The following is a 16,656-nucleotide window of genomic DNA, read 5'->3' as shown; positions in this document are numbered from 1 at the left end:
GAGGCAACCACACATTGATATTTCTCTCCCTCTCTCCTTCCCTTCCCCTCTAATGATAAATAAATTAAAATCTTAAAAAAAATTTTTTAAATAAAATAAAAAGCTACAAATAAATTAATTGAATTAAAAATGGTTTTATACGGTTGCCACTTACAAGTCAATATAGAAAAATCAATTGTATTTTTACATGCCAGCAGAAAACAAAATGAAATTATTTAAAATATACCATCTTTAAAAAAAACATCATCTTTAAAATATGCTACTTATTATAGTATCAAAATAGTTTTGAAAACCAAAGAATAATAAATGATTAAGAATTCCACCAGAAAACTGTAAGATGTGGCTCAGAGGAACGAACGAACAACAAAATTAATGAAAGGGTTAGAAGTGTTAGAATGGTAAAAATGTCAATTCTCCTGATATCAATCTAGAGCTTCACAGCAATCTTATTTTAAATGATTTTTTAAAAAGATTTGGGTTTTAGTAAATCTTTAGAAAGTTCTCATCACAAGAAAACATTTTGTAACTGTATGTGGTGTCAGATGTTAAGTAGACTTACTGTATCATTTCATGATGTCCAGAAATACCATGTTATGTTGTACATTTGAATCTAATATAATGTCACATGTCAACTACATGTCAATAAAAATTAAAAATTCAGTAAGATATTTGAGTTTGTAAACAATATTTGGAACCCGAGAATTTGTTCTAAAATGTGTATGGAAATGCAGAGACCAAGAGTAACCAAGACACTTTTGAGTAAAAAGATGAGAAGACTTGCTTTGTCAGAATTAGGATAGTGCATTATTAGTGCAAAAGTTGAAAAATGCCAAGCAAAATAGCTCAGAAACCAACTCCATCATACCGCAAAGGCAGCAACAATGAGCAGGATAAAAAGGCAGTGTTTTCAATGAATGGTTCTAGAAAACTGAGTACTCTACATAAAGTAATCAAGCCTCAGACTATATCCAGAGATCAATTTCAGATGGATTCTGGAAATGGAGCAATAGGTCCCATAAAGACTAACCCTCCCACAGGTAACAATCAGAAACCTGGGATAGCGTATTAAAAAACTCCTCTCTGCATGCCTGGAGAAAACTCAAAACCAACCAGAAACACAAGAGGAAACACTTGGAGAAAGGGGGCAACACTAAATGAGCTTCCCATTTTTAATTTTGCCCGTAAAGTCTCTTGCACGTGTACAGCAATAAACGTGAGACAGAACGCCTACAGCAGCCAGCACACCTGGGTAAAAAACGGAAACAGGAGAGTATAAGCAAGTACCCAGTGGAGTCTGTACACCATTGACTATTCGAGGGCAGCTAAACTGAATAAACTCGGCGACATGTAGTGATATGGAGTCCAAACAACGTAAGTAGATGAGCTATTTCATCACTATAATTTTATACAAAACTTTTGTAAGTTACAAACAACTTAAAATGGAAACACAGTTTTAAAGAATAGATAGAGACAAACAAGACTATAAAAAAGTCAAGGGAACAGAAATGGTCACACTGGGTTGGGGAGGCCAGTATATAGTTCACTGGGGATATCATTTGGGTTGACATAGGTTTCCCGGCAGGTTTTATTTTGGATAGTAGACTCATAGGTACTTGTAATATTATTAAATCCATAAAGAGGCCATCGTTGGAGCACTTATGAGAGTGCGTCATGGATTAGAAATTGTGATTAAATCAGTTTTGTGCACTTGTAGTTTCCAAGAGCAGGTAGGAAGAAAGGAGTGAAGGAGGGAAGAGAAGAGGGAAGGAGAGAACAATTAGGGCTGGAGATGGGGGCCGGGCACAGACAAACTGATTAGATATCATTGTCTTGCGATTTCCTTTTACAACAGCCCTGGGCTATCAGGGAAGGGGAAGAATTTGGATCATTCAAGGCTGCAAATTGTTCAGTGTTTGCAGCAGGGAGACCCACAGCACAGGGACAGTGGGTTGCAGCTGAGACCCAATCTGTACTGGTGATGGGGTGGGGGTTCGAATCTCATCATTCCAGAGACTGCCATGGGGCCCCGAGTGAGTCACAGAAGGCGGGGGGGAGCAGGTGGGACTGGGAATCTGAGCCTTCCACAAGGACTCAGAGTGGATGCCCAGAAGAATATCAAGTCAATCCTAATCCCACTCCTTCCACTTCTACATGCATGACTTTGGGCAAGTTCCGAATTCATCTGCTCTAAGCCTTGTTTCCCCAATAGCAAACTGAGGTAACTCTCAGAGAGTTTTCCTGACAATTAGCTAAGATAATGTATGTGAAAGATAAGTTATCTCAAGAACCCAACTGTGGGCTCTAAAATAATCAACCTGCTCAGCAAATGAGCTCCAAAGCAGACGCACCCTGAGACAGCAAGCTGAATGGGAGAGGGAAAGGTACCCCAGGCAGTACATTCTGGAAGCTGGCAGGGAGGGCAGCCAGACAGAGGGACTCTGCAAAGCCAGACGTGGGTTTGCGTACCACCTGCTGAAACACCGAAGGGTCCCCACGATGTGATGGTGGTCCCACCGTCCTCATTGCTTTCTGCATTTGTCACAGCTAGCTTCCTTCCACTGAAAAAGGGCACTCGCCCCAGGAGAGGTTAATCTCTCCATTGCTTTCACGGGGTTCTGGGGATCTGAAGTTAGTGCTTTGTGAAGTTGTCCGTCTTGGATCATTTGTATTGTCTTTTATCCCTTAGGTGTCTTTCGGGGGGATGGGAGGGGCGAGAGGCAACCCTTCTGTGTTGCTTTTCTCGCTCTGCCACCCAGGTGACGCCCCTGTTGACAATGGCAGCCCGTGTGAGCATGACAGAAAAGGAATGTGAAAAGTTGTCTCCACAATTGACCTGTACACTCTCAGTTCCCGAGCATGGCCGGAACGGTGCAAACAAAGGGACAGAAATCCCGAAAAGAGGAAAATCTAGAGATAGAGGGCCTCCCGTGCAGCTGTACACCACTGCCCTGATAGTCTGACTCAACTCTTGCTCTCCCTTCTCCGGCTTCATGTGGACCGTGGTTTGGGATTCTCCCCCTTTTGGGGGCTGATGGCAGTGGGGCTGGTGAGAGTAGAGCTAGGGAGCTGGAGGAGCAAGACTAGAGAACTGGAACAACAGCCTAAGGTCACCGTTTGCTCATTACCTTCTTCACAGGACAAGCGGGCTGTATTTCCTTTCCATGTGGGTACGAAAGCTCAGGCATTCTTTCAGTGCCTTGGCTGACGACCTCGAAGCTCTCTAACTCCAGTTGCCTGCTCTCAGGGTTGCAGGTGTGAGGACTTGGCCTCTGCTCTTTGGGACTTCACCTTTACTGTCCAGTCACGTCCCTGTGCTTCACCCCCCCACATGGTTCCAGAAAAGTATGATGGTGAGCCATCTGGGTGAAAATCCAAGTGAGAGAGTGGCGCCGGGACGGTTGGAGGACAGTGATTTCATTCACTCTGATCTCTTGCCTTCCTTTGGGACCCAAAGATTCTCCCTTCCCTTGTAAAAGGGAAAGAGAAAGAAAGCCAGTCAGTCTGTTGTTGCCAAGGTATTTTTTTTTATTCCCCAACCACCTCCCTGCTGCCTCCTAGTGAAAGCTTTAGAATTGAAAAAGAGACCATTTACTGAGTCAGACTGAAGCGGGAAAAGGAGGAACTGAATTCACACAGACTCGCTGACTTTTTCTAAGGGGGCCTATTTGTGTCTGATTAGGTGTATTTGTGGGCACAGGTGTGTTGCTCTGACCATGAGGAAACCACAGAGCCCACACACGTTCTGCTGACCGAGCACACTCCCCGTGGGTGCACACAATCAGGAGTTGACACTAAAAAGCCCCACAAACTTAGAATTCTATTTCAATTTATTCTTCCCTTACTATCCACTCACACAGACTACTCTCTTTTCTGTAATCTTGGTATTTTTCACCGTTAGGTCAAAAATGCACAAGAACAAAAATACAATATTCTATCAAGGCAAACATAAAACCTGTGGAAATGTATTTTGGTACATAAGACAGAGGAGGCACAGGAAGTTACCTTGTGGAAAGCCCAACCAAACTCAAGCAAGAGGTGGGATGCTCGTTAGCAAGAGCTGCCTTCCTCTCACCCCCGGCTTGTCGTGAGGGTCTTTGCTTCAGTTGGCAAGGGCTTAGCTTAGGCCAAGAATATTGATCCCCCAAAACTGAAATCAAAAAAGCAAATCTCTGCTATTTTGAAAGGCATGCAATTTTATTTGGTCAACAGGCAAAAAGCACACCAATGGCCATTGTCTTTTTAGATATGAAAAGCACCTTTGTTTTTGCACAGGTTAACATTCTTGGACTTAAGAACTTCCAAATTTTGTTTATTTAATGCCACTAAACAGGTCATACTGCACAACTTAAACACTACCAAGGATGCACAATGTATTTTATTTTTTATACAATATTGCACAGATAAGCATACATTTAATTTATATACAAACATTTCTTTCCATGTCAATAACTGTCATTATTGCAATTGACTTTTAATTTAAATGTGAAAGGAGTACATTACAATTGAACCAACCCATATAAAACAGCTTTTCTCAATCCTTATCCTTTTGTACACATCAAAATAATTTTTATGATTAGACACAACTTCATTCACAAAGTTTAGTGAATACCAGTGTTTTGTATCTCACATCCCCATGCCTGTGTTCTCTGTAAGAGTGTGGATCACAGTTTTGTCTCAAACTACCACACAAGTTAGTAGGTTAAAAGCACAGAGACGGTAACGATGTCGTTTATCAGTACAAAACAGTATATTTAATATTCTGGTCCGTGTGATCACACCTGCCAGGGTTTCCGTGTCGCTCCACCCAGAGTCTGTGAATGACGGTGTCTTTTCAGAGCCTGGACAGGAACATGGTTCTAGAGAAATCAGTCCAATTGTTGTAGCAATACAAGGGGCATGATGGATACAAAGTAAACATTAGGACATCTGATAGCTGAAGGAAAACACAAGACTCCTACACAGTTCACTGCAGATTTACACTTCCATGTCATCACAGCAACTACAATTACACCAGCAATCACTATCCTGTTTATTAAAATGAGCAATAAAACAAGCCTACCTCTTAGAGAAACCGTTTTCATCTAAGTCCATAACTTCAACCTTCAGTGCTCTGGGTCTGTGTGTAAACTGTGCATGTATGGGAAGGGAAGACTTACATGGGGAAGGGAAGACTTGCAGAGTTAACCACTTACAGATCTTCCTTCTGCCACACACCCCATGGCAAGGTCAAATCCAGACCGCCAGAGAAAGAAGGCAAGCAAGTTCTCCCTGAAGGGCAGGCCTACTTGCGAACAAAACTTCCAGACTGATCATGTTTTAAGTATGCTGCAGCACACCAAGAAGTGAGACAAATAGGCAAACAAAACTGTGCGGTTTGATTTTTGTATCATGTCAATTACAAAGAAAAAACTGCTCTTACGAAAAGAACACTGTGCTTGACAACATAGAAATATTCCAGTGTGTCGTGATGGGTATGTTTCACTCTTTTAGAGAAACATTTCGTATTTCTTTTTCATTTGGAACACCTTCGCCCTCTCTCCGCATTTAAGTGAGATACTCTAGGTTAACTGTACCTTAATGAGATCAGCTTAGAGATGGCTCTGACGACCAGAACAGAAAAAAAGCAGAACAAAACACCCAGAAGTGTTAGAGAGCTGGACAGTCGCCCAAGGATACCTTCTCTCAGCCTGGGCTAGCTCCTTTTCCAATGGGCTGCCAAGGGCATGCCCAGTCCCTCTTCGGTTAGTTTTCACATCGCTACCTCTGACTGCGCACATCACCAGGGCAAGAAAACGCGCGAAGCATCTGCTGCAAGTCACATCTGAACATCCAGGGAAAATGAGCACTTTCTTGATAGAAAAACTCTCCAGCGTTTTTTTGAGCGCGCTCCTCCTTCCACTGGGCAGAGGGTCCCAAGGCCGAGCCTACTGCTGTTTCGGCCTGCCAAGGGAGCGGGGATGACTCCGAGGTCGTCAACGCCAAACAGGCTGCAGACGCCGTGGCGCGGTCCGGGCTCTCCACTCGCCTAAACCTGCTCCCTGGTGAAAAGAGGTGGGAGGAGCAGTACGGAGGGGGAGGGGGATCCTGTTTAATTCGAGGTCCTGGGAGTGTGGGAGCGGGAGGAGGTTGGGAGGAGGTTCCTCCGGCCCCTCCTCCCTCCTGGAGACCTGGGCTCCACCTCCTCCGCATGCCCCCAGATATACACACATTCAGCCGCCACTGGACATGCACACCAAGCGCCGGCTCCGGGCGCGTACACACACAGGTAGCGACAGTCACCTGAGCTGGTGCACTGGGCTTCTGCCTCCTCAGGAGCAGCGGCGGAGTGGCGGCCGGAACCGGGGGAAGGGCCCGCGGTGCTGCGGGAATCAGGGAAGCGGGAGCAGCCCCAACGCAGACCTGCGAACTGAGGTGACGTCGCGGTTTCCTTAAATCCCCTCCTCCAGCACCTCCGCCTCCGCGCCTGCTCGGTTCTGCCCCGAGAACCCAGGAGAGAGGGGCCCCCGGCTCGGCGCACACGCGGGCGCACGCAGCAAGGCCAGCGCGCCGGCGCAGGAAACTTGGGCAAAGTTAGTTGCAAGTGCCGGGCGGCGGCCGAGAGGAGCGAGGTGGGGACGCAGCCGGTGCCGGGCCAGCCGCACGGAGGCGGCGCCGCCTCCCACACTCCGAGCGCCCCGGGATCCCCAGTCGGCCGGCGCGTCTGGAGGGGCTCGGAGCAAGGGGAGCCGGCATGGCCCGGGAGCCGGCGCCTCGGCTAGTCGGGAGGATTTCCTCTGAGGCTCGGCGACCCCAACCTTGATCAAGCCTCATTCTACCGTCGTCTCTGACCCGCAATCTAAGAGGAAGGCCGGTGAGGCAGGTGCTGGCGGGCGCGGACAGCTCCCCCCTTCCAAAAACACCAGTCGGTGGCGGGGGGGGGGGTTCCCATCCGAGCGCCCTGCCCCGAGTCCGGAAGACCGGCTGGTGCTACCGCATTTGTATTGATACCCATTGCTACGCTCTGTTTTCCCTCGGTGCGCCCGGACCCTCCTCCACCTCCCCCTCCTCTTCCTCCTGCTGGGCCATCTCCACTCCTCCTCCCCCACCCCCGACTGCTACTGTCAAATGAGAAAGTCACCGAGGAGAACCCAAACACTCCAGCCGCGGAGAGCCCCCTTTGGCACTTGGCAGCACGCGCAGGCGGGCTCCTCGGTTCAACTTGGTGGAGCCTCTGCGACGCAACTCGTCGGGCTGCTGTGCATTTAAGTGAAAAAAAGACCGAGGAGGGGGGACAGCTCTGACAGGCAGCGGCTACCTGCGGGGAGTTCTCGAGAAAAAGCCACCGGAGAGGAAGGACAAAAGGAAAGCAAAGAGCAAGCTGCCACCGTGGGGTGGGGACACCGCCTAAAAGTTATCGTGCTCCGGAGAGGGTTCTCCCGAGCGCTCCGCCAGAGAGATTAACGCAGCCCGCGGCGCGGCCCCGGGCTGGTCCCGCGGCCCCCTCCTGCCCGGCGGGAGCGACCCCAGGGTGCGAAGTAGGGCGCGGTGAGCGCCGGCGGGCCGAACGTGTCCCCGCGGACAGCCAACATTGATTTCCTCCGGGCCGAGGGCGACGGCCCGGGCGGCGGCGGCGGCGGACTGCAGCCGCGGCCCGGCGAGAGCATGTCCAAGCCGGTGGACCACGTCAAGCGGCCCATGAACGCTTTCATGGTGTGGTCGCGGGCTCAGCGGCGCAAGATGGCCCAGGAAAACCCCAAGATGCACAATTCGGAGATCAGCAAGCGCCTGGGCGCCGAGTGGAAGCTGCTCACGGAGTCGGAGAAGCGGCCGTTCATCGACGAGGCGAAGCGCCTGCGCGCCATGCACATGAAAGAGCACCCGGACTACAAGTACCGGCCGAGGCGCAAACCCAAGACGCTGCTCAAAAAAGACAAGTTTGCTTTCCCGGTGCCCTACGGGCTGGGCGGCGTGGCGGACGCCGAGCACCCGGCGCTCAAGGCGGGCGCCGGGCTGCACGCGGGCGCCGGCGGCGGCCTGGTGCCGGAATCGCTGCTCGCCAACCCGGAGAAGGCGGCCGCCGCTGCCGCCGCCGCCGCCGCTCGCGTCTTCTTCCCGCAGTCGGCTGCCGCCGCGGCCGCCGCAGCTGCCGCCGCCGCCGCGGGCAGCCCCTACTCCCTGCTCGACCTGGGCTCCAAGATGGCAGAGATCTCCTCCTCGTCGTCCGGCCTCCCGTACGCGTCGTCGCTGGGGTACCCGACCGCCGGCGCGGGCGCCTTTCACGGCGCGGCGGCCGCGGCTGCAGCAGCAGCGGCGGCCGCCGGGGGGCACACGCACTCGCACCCCAGCCCGGGCAACCCGGGCTACATGATCCCCTGCAACTGCAGCGCCTGGCCCAGCCCCGGGCTGCAGCCGCCGCTCGCCTACATCCTGCTGCCGGGCATGGGCAAGCCTCAGCTGGACCCCTACCCCGCGGCCTACGCCGCCGCGCTATGACCCCGCGGGGCCGCCTTACGAGGACCAGTGTGCACTCTTGTACATATGTATAATAGGTACGAGCTCTGCGGCCACCCCTGCGCCCTCCCGCGACGGGGACCCCGGTTTGTTTGTACATAAGATGTATAGGTGCCAGGCAGAGGCAGAGATGCCAGTCGGGGCGCGAGTGGCCGAGCGCGCGAGGGCGCGGGCGAGCGTGCGTGTGCATTCACAGGACCATTTCAGACCCGCACCTCGGCAGCCAGCTTTACAAAGAGGGCAGTTGTATCCGGCAGCAGTTGGTGTCTGTTTTGCACTTGGGAACCTGTTGCGTTCTGGCCCACAGAGGTGGAGGAGGAGTAACTTTTTGACACGTTGGGCTCTCCAGTTTCGTTGGTTGGAAGTTCTTGTCGGTTTTATTTTTTCTCATCATCTTTCCCTTATGCCCCTCCACCCCGCCCCCTTGGTCTGTATGTTGCATGCGCTCTGATCCAGTGCTAGCTCTGACCTGGCTGGCACACGGGAAAAGCTGATCTGTGTCGTCAGTTTCTCGGAGCGGGATGGCTCTGAGCAGCCTTGCTCCTTATTTGTACCGTTTGAACTTTGCAAATCTCTGTTCTCTCAAGCAGAACCCCTAGACCGGATCCATTCGTGACCAGTGACCTGCTCGAATCTGGCCTTTTGTGTGTGAGACGATCGCGGTTTCTTTTGTTTATCACGCCATATGCAAATCAGAGCAAGAGCTCGCTGGCTCTCAAGAGCCAGGAACGCAAAGGAGAAATAATGTCTGAGATGAGAAGTTGTCCATTGGATTTTCTCCCTTAAATAAAAACAGAACAGCTAGAAGTCACCCGGGAGTCCACTCCCTTGGATTCTGACACGATTTACACAAAATGCAAAGGCCCTGTTCCTATTTCCCCCGAGGCTGCGTTCACCCTAAGATTGTAAATGTGTACATGTCCGTGAAAACATTGAGTCTGAGAATGTGTTATTTGCGTTGCCCTAAATTTGAGTCGATTTTAGACTCTAAAGCATTTTGAGCTAATGTCAAAGTTAACTTTAAGAAATTGCGGGGCTCTTTCCAGAGTCGCAATTTTATCTAAGATTAAATCAGACTTTTTTGTCTGAGTGGTAATTATATATTTATTATTTAGCAAAACTGAAAAAATGCCCACAGAATTGTTTTGACAGATGTCTCTCGTTGTCAGCTCGCATTTCCCCACCGACTTGAACCATTTAAATGTGTTTTGGAGTTCCCTCCCTAATTAGCTTATTTTTTAGATCATCTGCAATTCATTTGCAATTTATGATAAAACACATTTTTAGAGAAAAAAGAACCTTCCTCAATTATAGCTTTTGTGTTTCTTTTTAAATGTATATATTTTGACTAATGTTTGTGAATGAAGTTGGCTAACATGTATTTAGTTTCATTTTGGCTTTATGTAAGATAAAGTTTTTAAAAGTTTAAGTATTGGTTTTAACCTTTATGTGTAAATGGTTTCCTTGTGTGATCTAATTTAATATTAGACGTCTAAACTATATCTGTAAATTAGAATCCGACTATCACTCTGTTCATTTTTTTTTTGAACAAAGAGTTTAAATAAAGCCTGAACCAGGGAAAAGAGAAAATCCTTTTTTTTTCTGTCGAGTTCCTAACAAGATTTTTATCGGAATTGCCCTTACGTGCCTGGTCCAGGTGAAGTGTAAGGTATCCCCCAAAGGCCGCCTTTGTCTCCCTTTTGAATAGATTTACTAGGAAATCTAAATCAAGCCATTGTTATTCAGAGCCAAAACCCTGATTTATCACATTTTTAATCGTGAATGCGAAAGAAGATTTTTTAAAAACCAAGTAGTTGTATTATCTTGGGGGAAAAAAAAGGCATTCATGAACCCGTAGAACAGAGCTCATTGAAAACATCCAGACTGTTCAAAGCATTTCACTAGTTTCCAGTAACATTTTAAGAGGGGGAAGTTGCCTGACCACTTTATCTTGTTCCTAGGACAGCCCCACCATTTAAATCAGTGTAATTTGTTCACGTATCTTTGGCATATTCCTTATTTACACCTTAAGATTTTATTTGGAAGAATTATCACAGCTAAGAACAACATACAACTTTTGGCCTCTTTAGGGCTCTATTTTGTCATGCTAATGGCATTAAAATAGAAGCACAACACATTCTCATTGAGGGGGTTGGATTTCCAGAGCTAGGCAAGTTCCCACTGGAAAAAGGTTTGAAAGCATAAAGGACTTTAAATTTAGAGAAGAGATTTGTGGCACCAGGAATAATATCAGAGAAAAAAATAAATAATAAAGGGAGATTTTAATTTTCCCCGCACAGAGATAGAAATTCTTCAGATGCCAGACTCGAGGAGTTTGAAACTCATGTCCCAGGGACAGGGACCATCTCGAGCTGCGCGTCTTTATAAGTGACCCGACTCTCCAATGTTATTGTTTTCCCCCAAAGGAGTAATATTTTAAAAGCCATGAAAAGTTTTGGAAATGGGAGAAATGGGCTCTGCTGGTCTGACCCTGATTCACTAATTAAAACGATCCCTCTCCTCTTATTCCTGGAGCTCTTTGCAATATTATAAGTTAATTCATATGGTTCTGAGCGATTATGCAAAACTAATTTGGACTGTCCAGGGGTAATTATCCCTGACACGGTTAATTAAATCCTTTCAAACCCTCGTCTTTGCCTTTTGTAGCAACCCATCACTTCTCAACACGGAACTTCCTGCAGCTCCCTGGAAATCACCCCAGCCCTAAATCTTAACTACCTCCCTGAGCCTGCAGCTCGGCCCCACCGGCCCGAAGATTCCCCGCCCCCTACTGCCCCCTCCCCTTTTCCCAAAGATCGGCGTTTTCTGGGAGCTAGGCTCTGGAGTATTGATGAATGAGAAGAGGACTAGGAAGATAGGGAAGGGGCGGAGGGAGGGTGTCTGGGGTGAGCACGCGGGGTCACGTCGCCAACAGATCCTGGGGCTGCTGGAGTACGTCCACAGGCCCACGGCGGGGGCGGGGGGGGGCACTAGTTTATCGCCCCTCTGACTCCTGTGGCCTTGCTAACCGGTTGCTCCTGGTGAAGGCCAGACTGTGCGGGCGTCAGGGGGAGCGACCTGGGGCAAGAGGAAGTGGAGAGGGCCGAGGTGTGTGCCTGAAAGTCTGAAAGGGACCTGCGGACGCCGCGCTGGGACTCAGCCGAGAGCTGCTGCGGGGTCGAGGTCTCCCTCCTCCTCCCCATCTCTCCACATCCGCCCCTTCTTCCTCTAGCCTTCTTTTCTTCCTTCCTTCCCTTCCTTCTTTTTGTTCTGCTTCCATTGTCGTTTCTTTTCGAGGTTTAAAAAAGCCACGACATCCCTCTGTAGTCACGGTTGCCTAAGGGCTTGAAACAAGTCTCCCAGGCGAGGGGCCAGGCGTGTCGCCTTCCAGCTTTGCGCGAACAGGTGGAATGTTCTGCTGGTGCAGTGAGGACCAGCGCAGGGGAGGGGGGGGTGGCTTCCAGGGAGCAGTGAGTGGGCCTCGGCTGTCACTTCACTTGACACCCCCCCTAAAAAAAAAACTGGGAACAGAACATTGCGGATCTCTCTCTCTCACCCCCCCCCCCGCCCCCGGCTGGGGGCTGCGTAGGCGCGGGGCGCAGAAGATCCAGGGAAAACTCGACTGTCTGGCAGGAGCAGGGCCGCGCGCCAGCCAATCAGAGCGCGGCTCGCGCGGGTGCTCCCCGCCACCGCCGCCGCCCCCGCGGGGCCAGCGGAGTTCCCCGCAACTCGCTCGCCCCGAGCGCCCGTGGCTTTCTCGCGCCCACTGCCCGGCGCAGGCGGAGAAAGCGCCGCCGTCCAAACTTTATTAATCTCTCGCGTTCTTTCTCCCTCAGCCCAGTGCATCTCAAAGGTCAGCTCTCTTCTTTTAAAAGACTGATATTATTAATTCAATGACAACCCCCACCCATTCCTTTTTATTCTCTTGCAGGGGGAAAAAAAAAGGTGGAGAGGGGGAAATAGTGAAAAGAGCTTTTTAAAAAAAATCTTTTTTTTTTTTTGTCCTTCAGTGGGAGCGTTTAGACAGTCGAGGAGGTTTTGTCCAGGAACAAAACGCAGGGTTGGGAGGTTTTCTGAGCGTGTTGTTTGTTGAAGTGGAGCTAAGAAAAAGCGGCGGCTTTCTCCGCATTGTGAAGAAACCAATCAGTGGTATTTGGAAAACTGTTAGCATTGTGCACTTCTTCTGTGCCCATTGTGAGGCGTTTCTTTTCACAAGGTTTTTTTTTCAGCCGATCCAGCTGGCCGGAATGAATAGCGGTGCAATGTGTACACGCTTTGTCCCTCCGGCCTTCAAGTAGCCCCCATTGAATAGACTAAGTTGACACTGCGTGACAGTGAAACAACATAATAAAAAATACATGAGCCCCTGAATAGGAGCAGGCGCATAAATAAATAAAATGGGTGACCAAAACTGGATAAACTGAATGACAAAACGGTGAAAGGGGAACAAAAAGATATTTAACACGCTAGATTAGCATTAGAATACGATCTACAAGGCAGAACAATTGATGAATAGGTTTACCGGCCAAGAAAGAAATGGACTAAATGCCCTTTGAATAGATATGCTTTTTGCAAGGGCTTTGAATAGATATGCTTTTTGCAAGGGCTGAATGGGAAAAGGTAAAGATGAAGCTATGCAAATGAGCGGGGGAACTTTTTATATGTGTTCTTGAAACACACACGCTGCGGGAGAAGAGGGCCGCCTCGGGGTGTTTATAGAAGCAATAATTGCCATTATTAGCTTTGTCTGCGGCAGATAGAAATTGAACAGGTTGGGATAATATAGGGTAGCGGTAATTCTTCCTCTAATTAATGGTCCGCTGCTACTTGAAAAAAGAGAAAAGGAAAAGAGAAGTAAAAGTTATGCAGAAGTTATGTTTTCCTGGGTCCCTTTGCCCAGCGTTGGAATCTGGGGAGCAGGAAGGCTGGCGATTCCGAGAGGCATGCTGGTCTTAAAACAGTCCGGGGGCCAATCCTAGGCTCTGGGGCCTGATTTCCATGTATGCTGCGCTTTCGAGAGTGTGATACCGGGTCTGGTATACGCTAGGAACTGAATGAATAGTTGTGGAATGAATGAATGAATGAATGAATGAAAGAAAATTTAATGGGCGGGACCCAGGCCTGGTTTAGATGTTCCGGAGGGGGAATACCAAGACCTTTGTCTTTCAAAGCTCTTATCTAAAGGAGCGTCCCCGGGAAGGTCGCCCCTACTTTATCAGGGTTTTGCCTGCAGCCTACCTGGGCCGCGGGAAAAGATGTGAAGATCAAACAAGAAACGAGCAACCACTACCATCTCCATACCATGTCTGTCCTTACCCCCAACCCACCCCAAAGCCGGAACTTGTGAGGAGCCCTACCTGACTGCTTAGAAACAGCGAGCTCACCCCCTTGAATTGGAATACACTTAAGGCTTGTCTCTGCCTCTCAGGTTTCCCCCCTTGGCCGCCGCCCTCCTCCCCTCCTGGCTGTACGTCTTTGACTGAACCTCTTGGGACAGGGAACCACCTGGCTGAGTTGCCTGCGGAGGCCAGGCGCGAACCCGAGGACATCTGGGCTGGACTCCGGTTCCGTGAGCTGTAGGCAAGCGTCCGTAGGGGCCTTTGCAGCCGACGTTGTCAGTGGATTTATTTTCGATGGGTGAGCGCTAGGCCCGCCGGCCTCAGGCCACCCAGACGTCGAACTTTACACTCTTCAGCCCTGCCCCTAAGTTAGATGAATAATGCAAATCATAGACGGCCCAGCTGACATCTCTGCGAACGCGCGCGGGGACTCCGACTGCACTCTGGCGAGCAGTTCCCCACCTCCCGGACGGCCCTCGGGAAACTGGGTTTTGAGAAACAGCCACAACTTATTTTGAATTGTTGTGACAAAAATGTGTGTGTGTGTGGGGGGAGATCCCCAACTCTAAAAGCTGTGTTCTTTCTTCCCTTTTCCTTCTTTTTTTAAAGAAGCGATTGAACCTCACCAAGTGATTTGTGGGGCCTGGCGGAAACGTCGCAGAGGGTCAAGTGTAACCCGAGCCTTCAGGGTTTTGACTTCCTTTGAAACATGCAAATTCCTAGAAATTGACGAGTCTGAAAGGCTTGCAGGACGCTCTGTCCCATCAACCCGCTGGGAAGCACTTGAGATAAAACTCACAGCAATTTGGGGTGATGGGTATTTGTGGGTAAGCAGCGACCTGTCGGATTGGGTTCCCAGGTACGAGGTGCCCTCTGGGCCTGGCGACCGCCTCAGCACAGATCAGGGAGGCGGTACTTGCAAGGCGACCAGCTCCACGCCTTTCGGGACGCCCGCCCTCGCCTAGTCCCTCACTGCGGCTTTGCCAGGTACCCTCTGTCCCCTTGTCACGGAGGCCCCATCATTCGCACTTGACTGCAGGAAATAAAATCAGCTTTGGCTTTTTAATTCCTTCAGAAGATGTCTCTGCCTGATTGCCACGTCCTTTGGGCTCCTCGCTTGATTGGGGGAGGAGTTTATTTAGGGGCTTTTTGACAAGCAGCAGAAGTTTCGGTGCTAATTGTAAATACCCCGTTGCTCTCCTGGAATGTATTTATCGTCATATTAGCCGAGGGCTTGAAGACACGCGGCCCATTACTCATTTTGAGCCCCTGGGCAAAGAACTCTCCTACTGAGATCGACCAGTAGAACCAGATTTCTTGAGGGAAATTACGAGGAGATCTTCAGACTCTCTTCACAGAATGATATTACTGGGTTGTCAGTCTCACTGGCGAACCCTCCTCCTGATCAACCCAACCCCCCATTTTATTTGGGGATCGCCCAAGGTAATTAGCCACTCGCAGAAAGCTTGAAATCCGGAGAGGAGAGGCGCAGCTAGGCTGAACAGAAACCAAGCGAGCCGTTCCAGATTGGCTGGCTCCTCGGGGGCCACATCTTCACACGGTCAGGAGAGGAGAGGCGTCTGCTGGGAGAAGAGGGACTGCCTTTAAAGGGGGCTCCGGGAACTCCGGAGGGTGAGTGGTAGGAAGAGTGGGGAAGCAAGTTTCCTAGAATGCCGCCCCTGGGACATCCGCAGGGAGCCCAGCTTGTCCTCCCTCGAGCCCTTTCAGGTACGGCCACTGAGTTCAATGGACCCGTTAGCATTTTCTTCATTTGCCCTACCGGTATTTCATGGCCCAAATCTCGTGCGCTCGCGCACACGCGCGCGCACACCAAAGTTGGCGTGGAACTCGTTTTATTTATTCTCACAGGCCCGACTTGGGGGTCGTCGCCTTGAAACCGACAGACTAAAAGGGCTCCACCCCCGGACATCAGAAATTGGAGGAAATCGCGGGGGATGAGGAACAAGCTAAACACCCGTATTCTGCCCAGCACACTTTTACGCACACTCCCCAGCTCTCTCCCATTTAGCTTGAGTGTTAATTGGGGCGTTTTAAACTATATTCTCCGAATGGTGGCCTGGATGGCTTCGCTGTGCCTCCACAGGTTGGCTTAGTGAGAAGTGAGAGAGGGCACACAGAGCCTCGGAGAGGAGATGGAGAACCTCTTCAGGGAAGCACAGGAAAAGTAAGTTCTGGGCGAAACGGGAGGAAGGGAGGATAAAAGAAAAAGAAAATCAGGACGGGAGAAAGAACTGCGGCACAACCGACACTCCCTCTTGCCTTCGGGTTCAACACCTGGGGAAGGTGGTGGCAAGGGCTGATGAGAGAAGGGACAAGCGAGAGGAGGTGGAGGACGCAGGCCGCCACTCCCCTCCCAACGCCGACTCCTCTGCAGAGCCGCTGCTGGGTCAGCCCCAGCTGGGAAAGAGACCGCCTGGGTGAAGGAGGGAGGGGCGTTGGAGGCGATGATCACGCGGTTCGGGGAGGCTCCGCGTGGAATTAAGGGATCTGGAAGCGAGGTCGGGCGCTGAATTTCTCCCTCCATCCTCACCCTGGCGACCCCTGCCTCTGGGGCAGGAGCTAAGTTAGAAAGAGTCTGCGACACTGGAGCTGGCCTCCTCACCGCCCCCCCCCCAATTTAAGTACTGCACATCTACAGTGGAAAACAATTTCGGCAGCCCGAAATTCAGATAATTCTTGGGGACCTATTCAAGAAAATAAATCGCACTTGTGATAGAACTTCGGAAGAGGGGTCAGTGCCAGGGAGGAGTTCTGAAGTTAAGGTTCTTTTTCCTTTCCCGGAAATCCCTCGCTCGGGTCCTCAGGA

The 16,656-nt window shown here is 50.1% G+C and overlaps 2 protein-coding genes across 2 annotated transcripts; one reads left to right on the top strand and one right to left on the bottom strand.

Moving 5' to 3' along the window:
- Nucleotides 1–4,261: 4,261 nt before the first annotated feature.
- LOC118994697 (uncharacterized) lies at nucleotides 4,262–7,643 on the bottom strand. The gene is made up of 3 exons (XM_037057358.1): nucleotides 7,488–7,643; nucleotides 6,280–6,700; nucleotides 4,262–6,038 (listed from the first exon to the last, which is right to left on the bottom strand). The coding sequence occupies exons 1-3, from the start codon at nucleotides 7,641–7,643 to the stop codon at nucleotides 5,758–5,760; spliced, it is 858 nt and encodes a 285-aa protein (XP_036913253.1). The 3' UTR covers nucleotides 4,262–5,757.
- Nucleotides 7,551–9,919, top strand: SOX21 (SRY-box transcription factor 21). The gene has a single exon (XM_037057556.1). The coding sequence runs from the start codon at nucleotides 7,642–7,644 to the stop codon at nucleotides 8,470–8,472; it is 831 nt and encodes a 276-aa protein (XP_036913451.1). The 5' UTR covers nucleotides 7,551–7,641; the 3' UTR covers nucleotides 8,473–9,919.
- Nucleotides 9,920–16,656: the final 6,737 nt, after the last annotated feature.

This window comes from Sturnira hondurensis, unplaced genomic scaffold (assembly GCF_014824575.4).
Source record: "Sturnira hondurensis isolate 20B ecotype Veracruz unplaced genomic scaffold, ASM1482457v3 Scaffold0009719, whole genome shotgun sequence".
Lineage (NCBI taxonomy): Eukaryota > Metazoa > Chordata > Mammalia > Chiroptera > Phyllostomidae > Sturnira > Sturnira hondurensis.
This window is presented reverse-complemented; position numbering and strand designations above follow the sequence as displayed.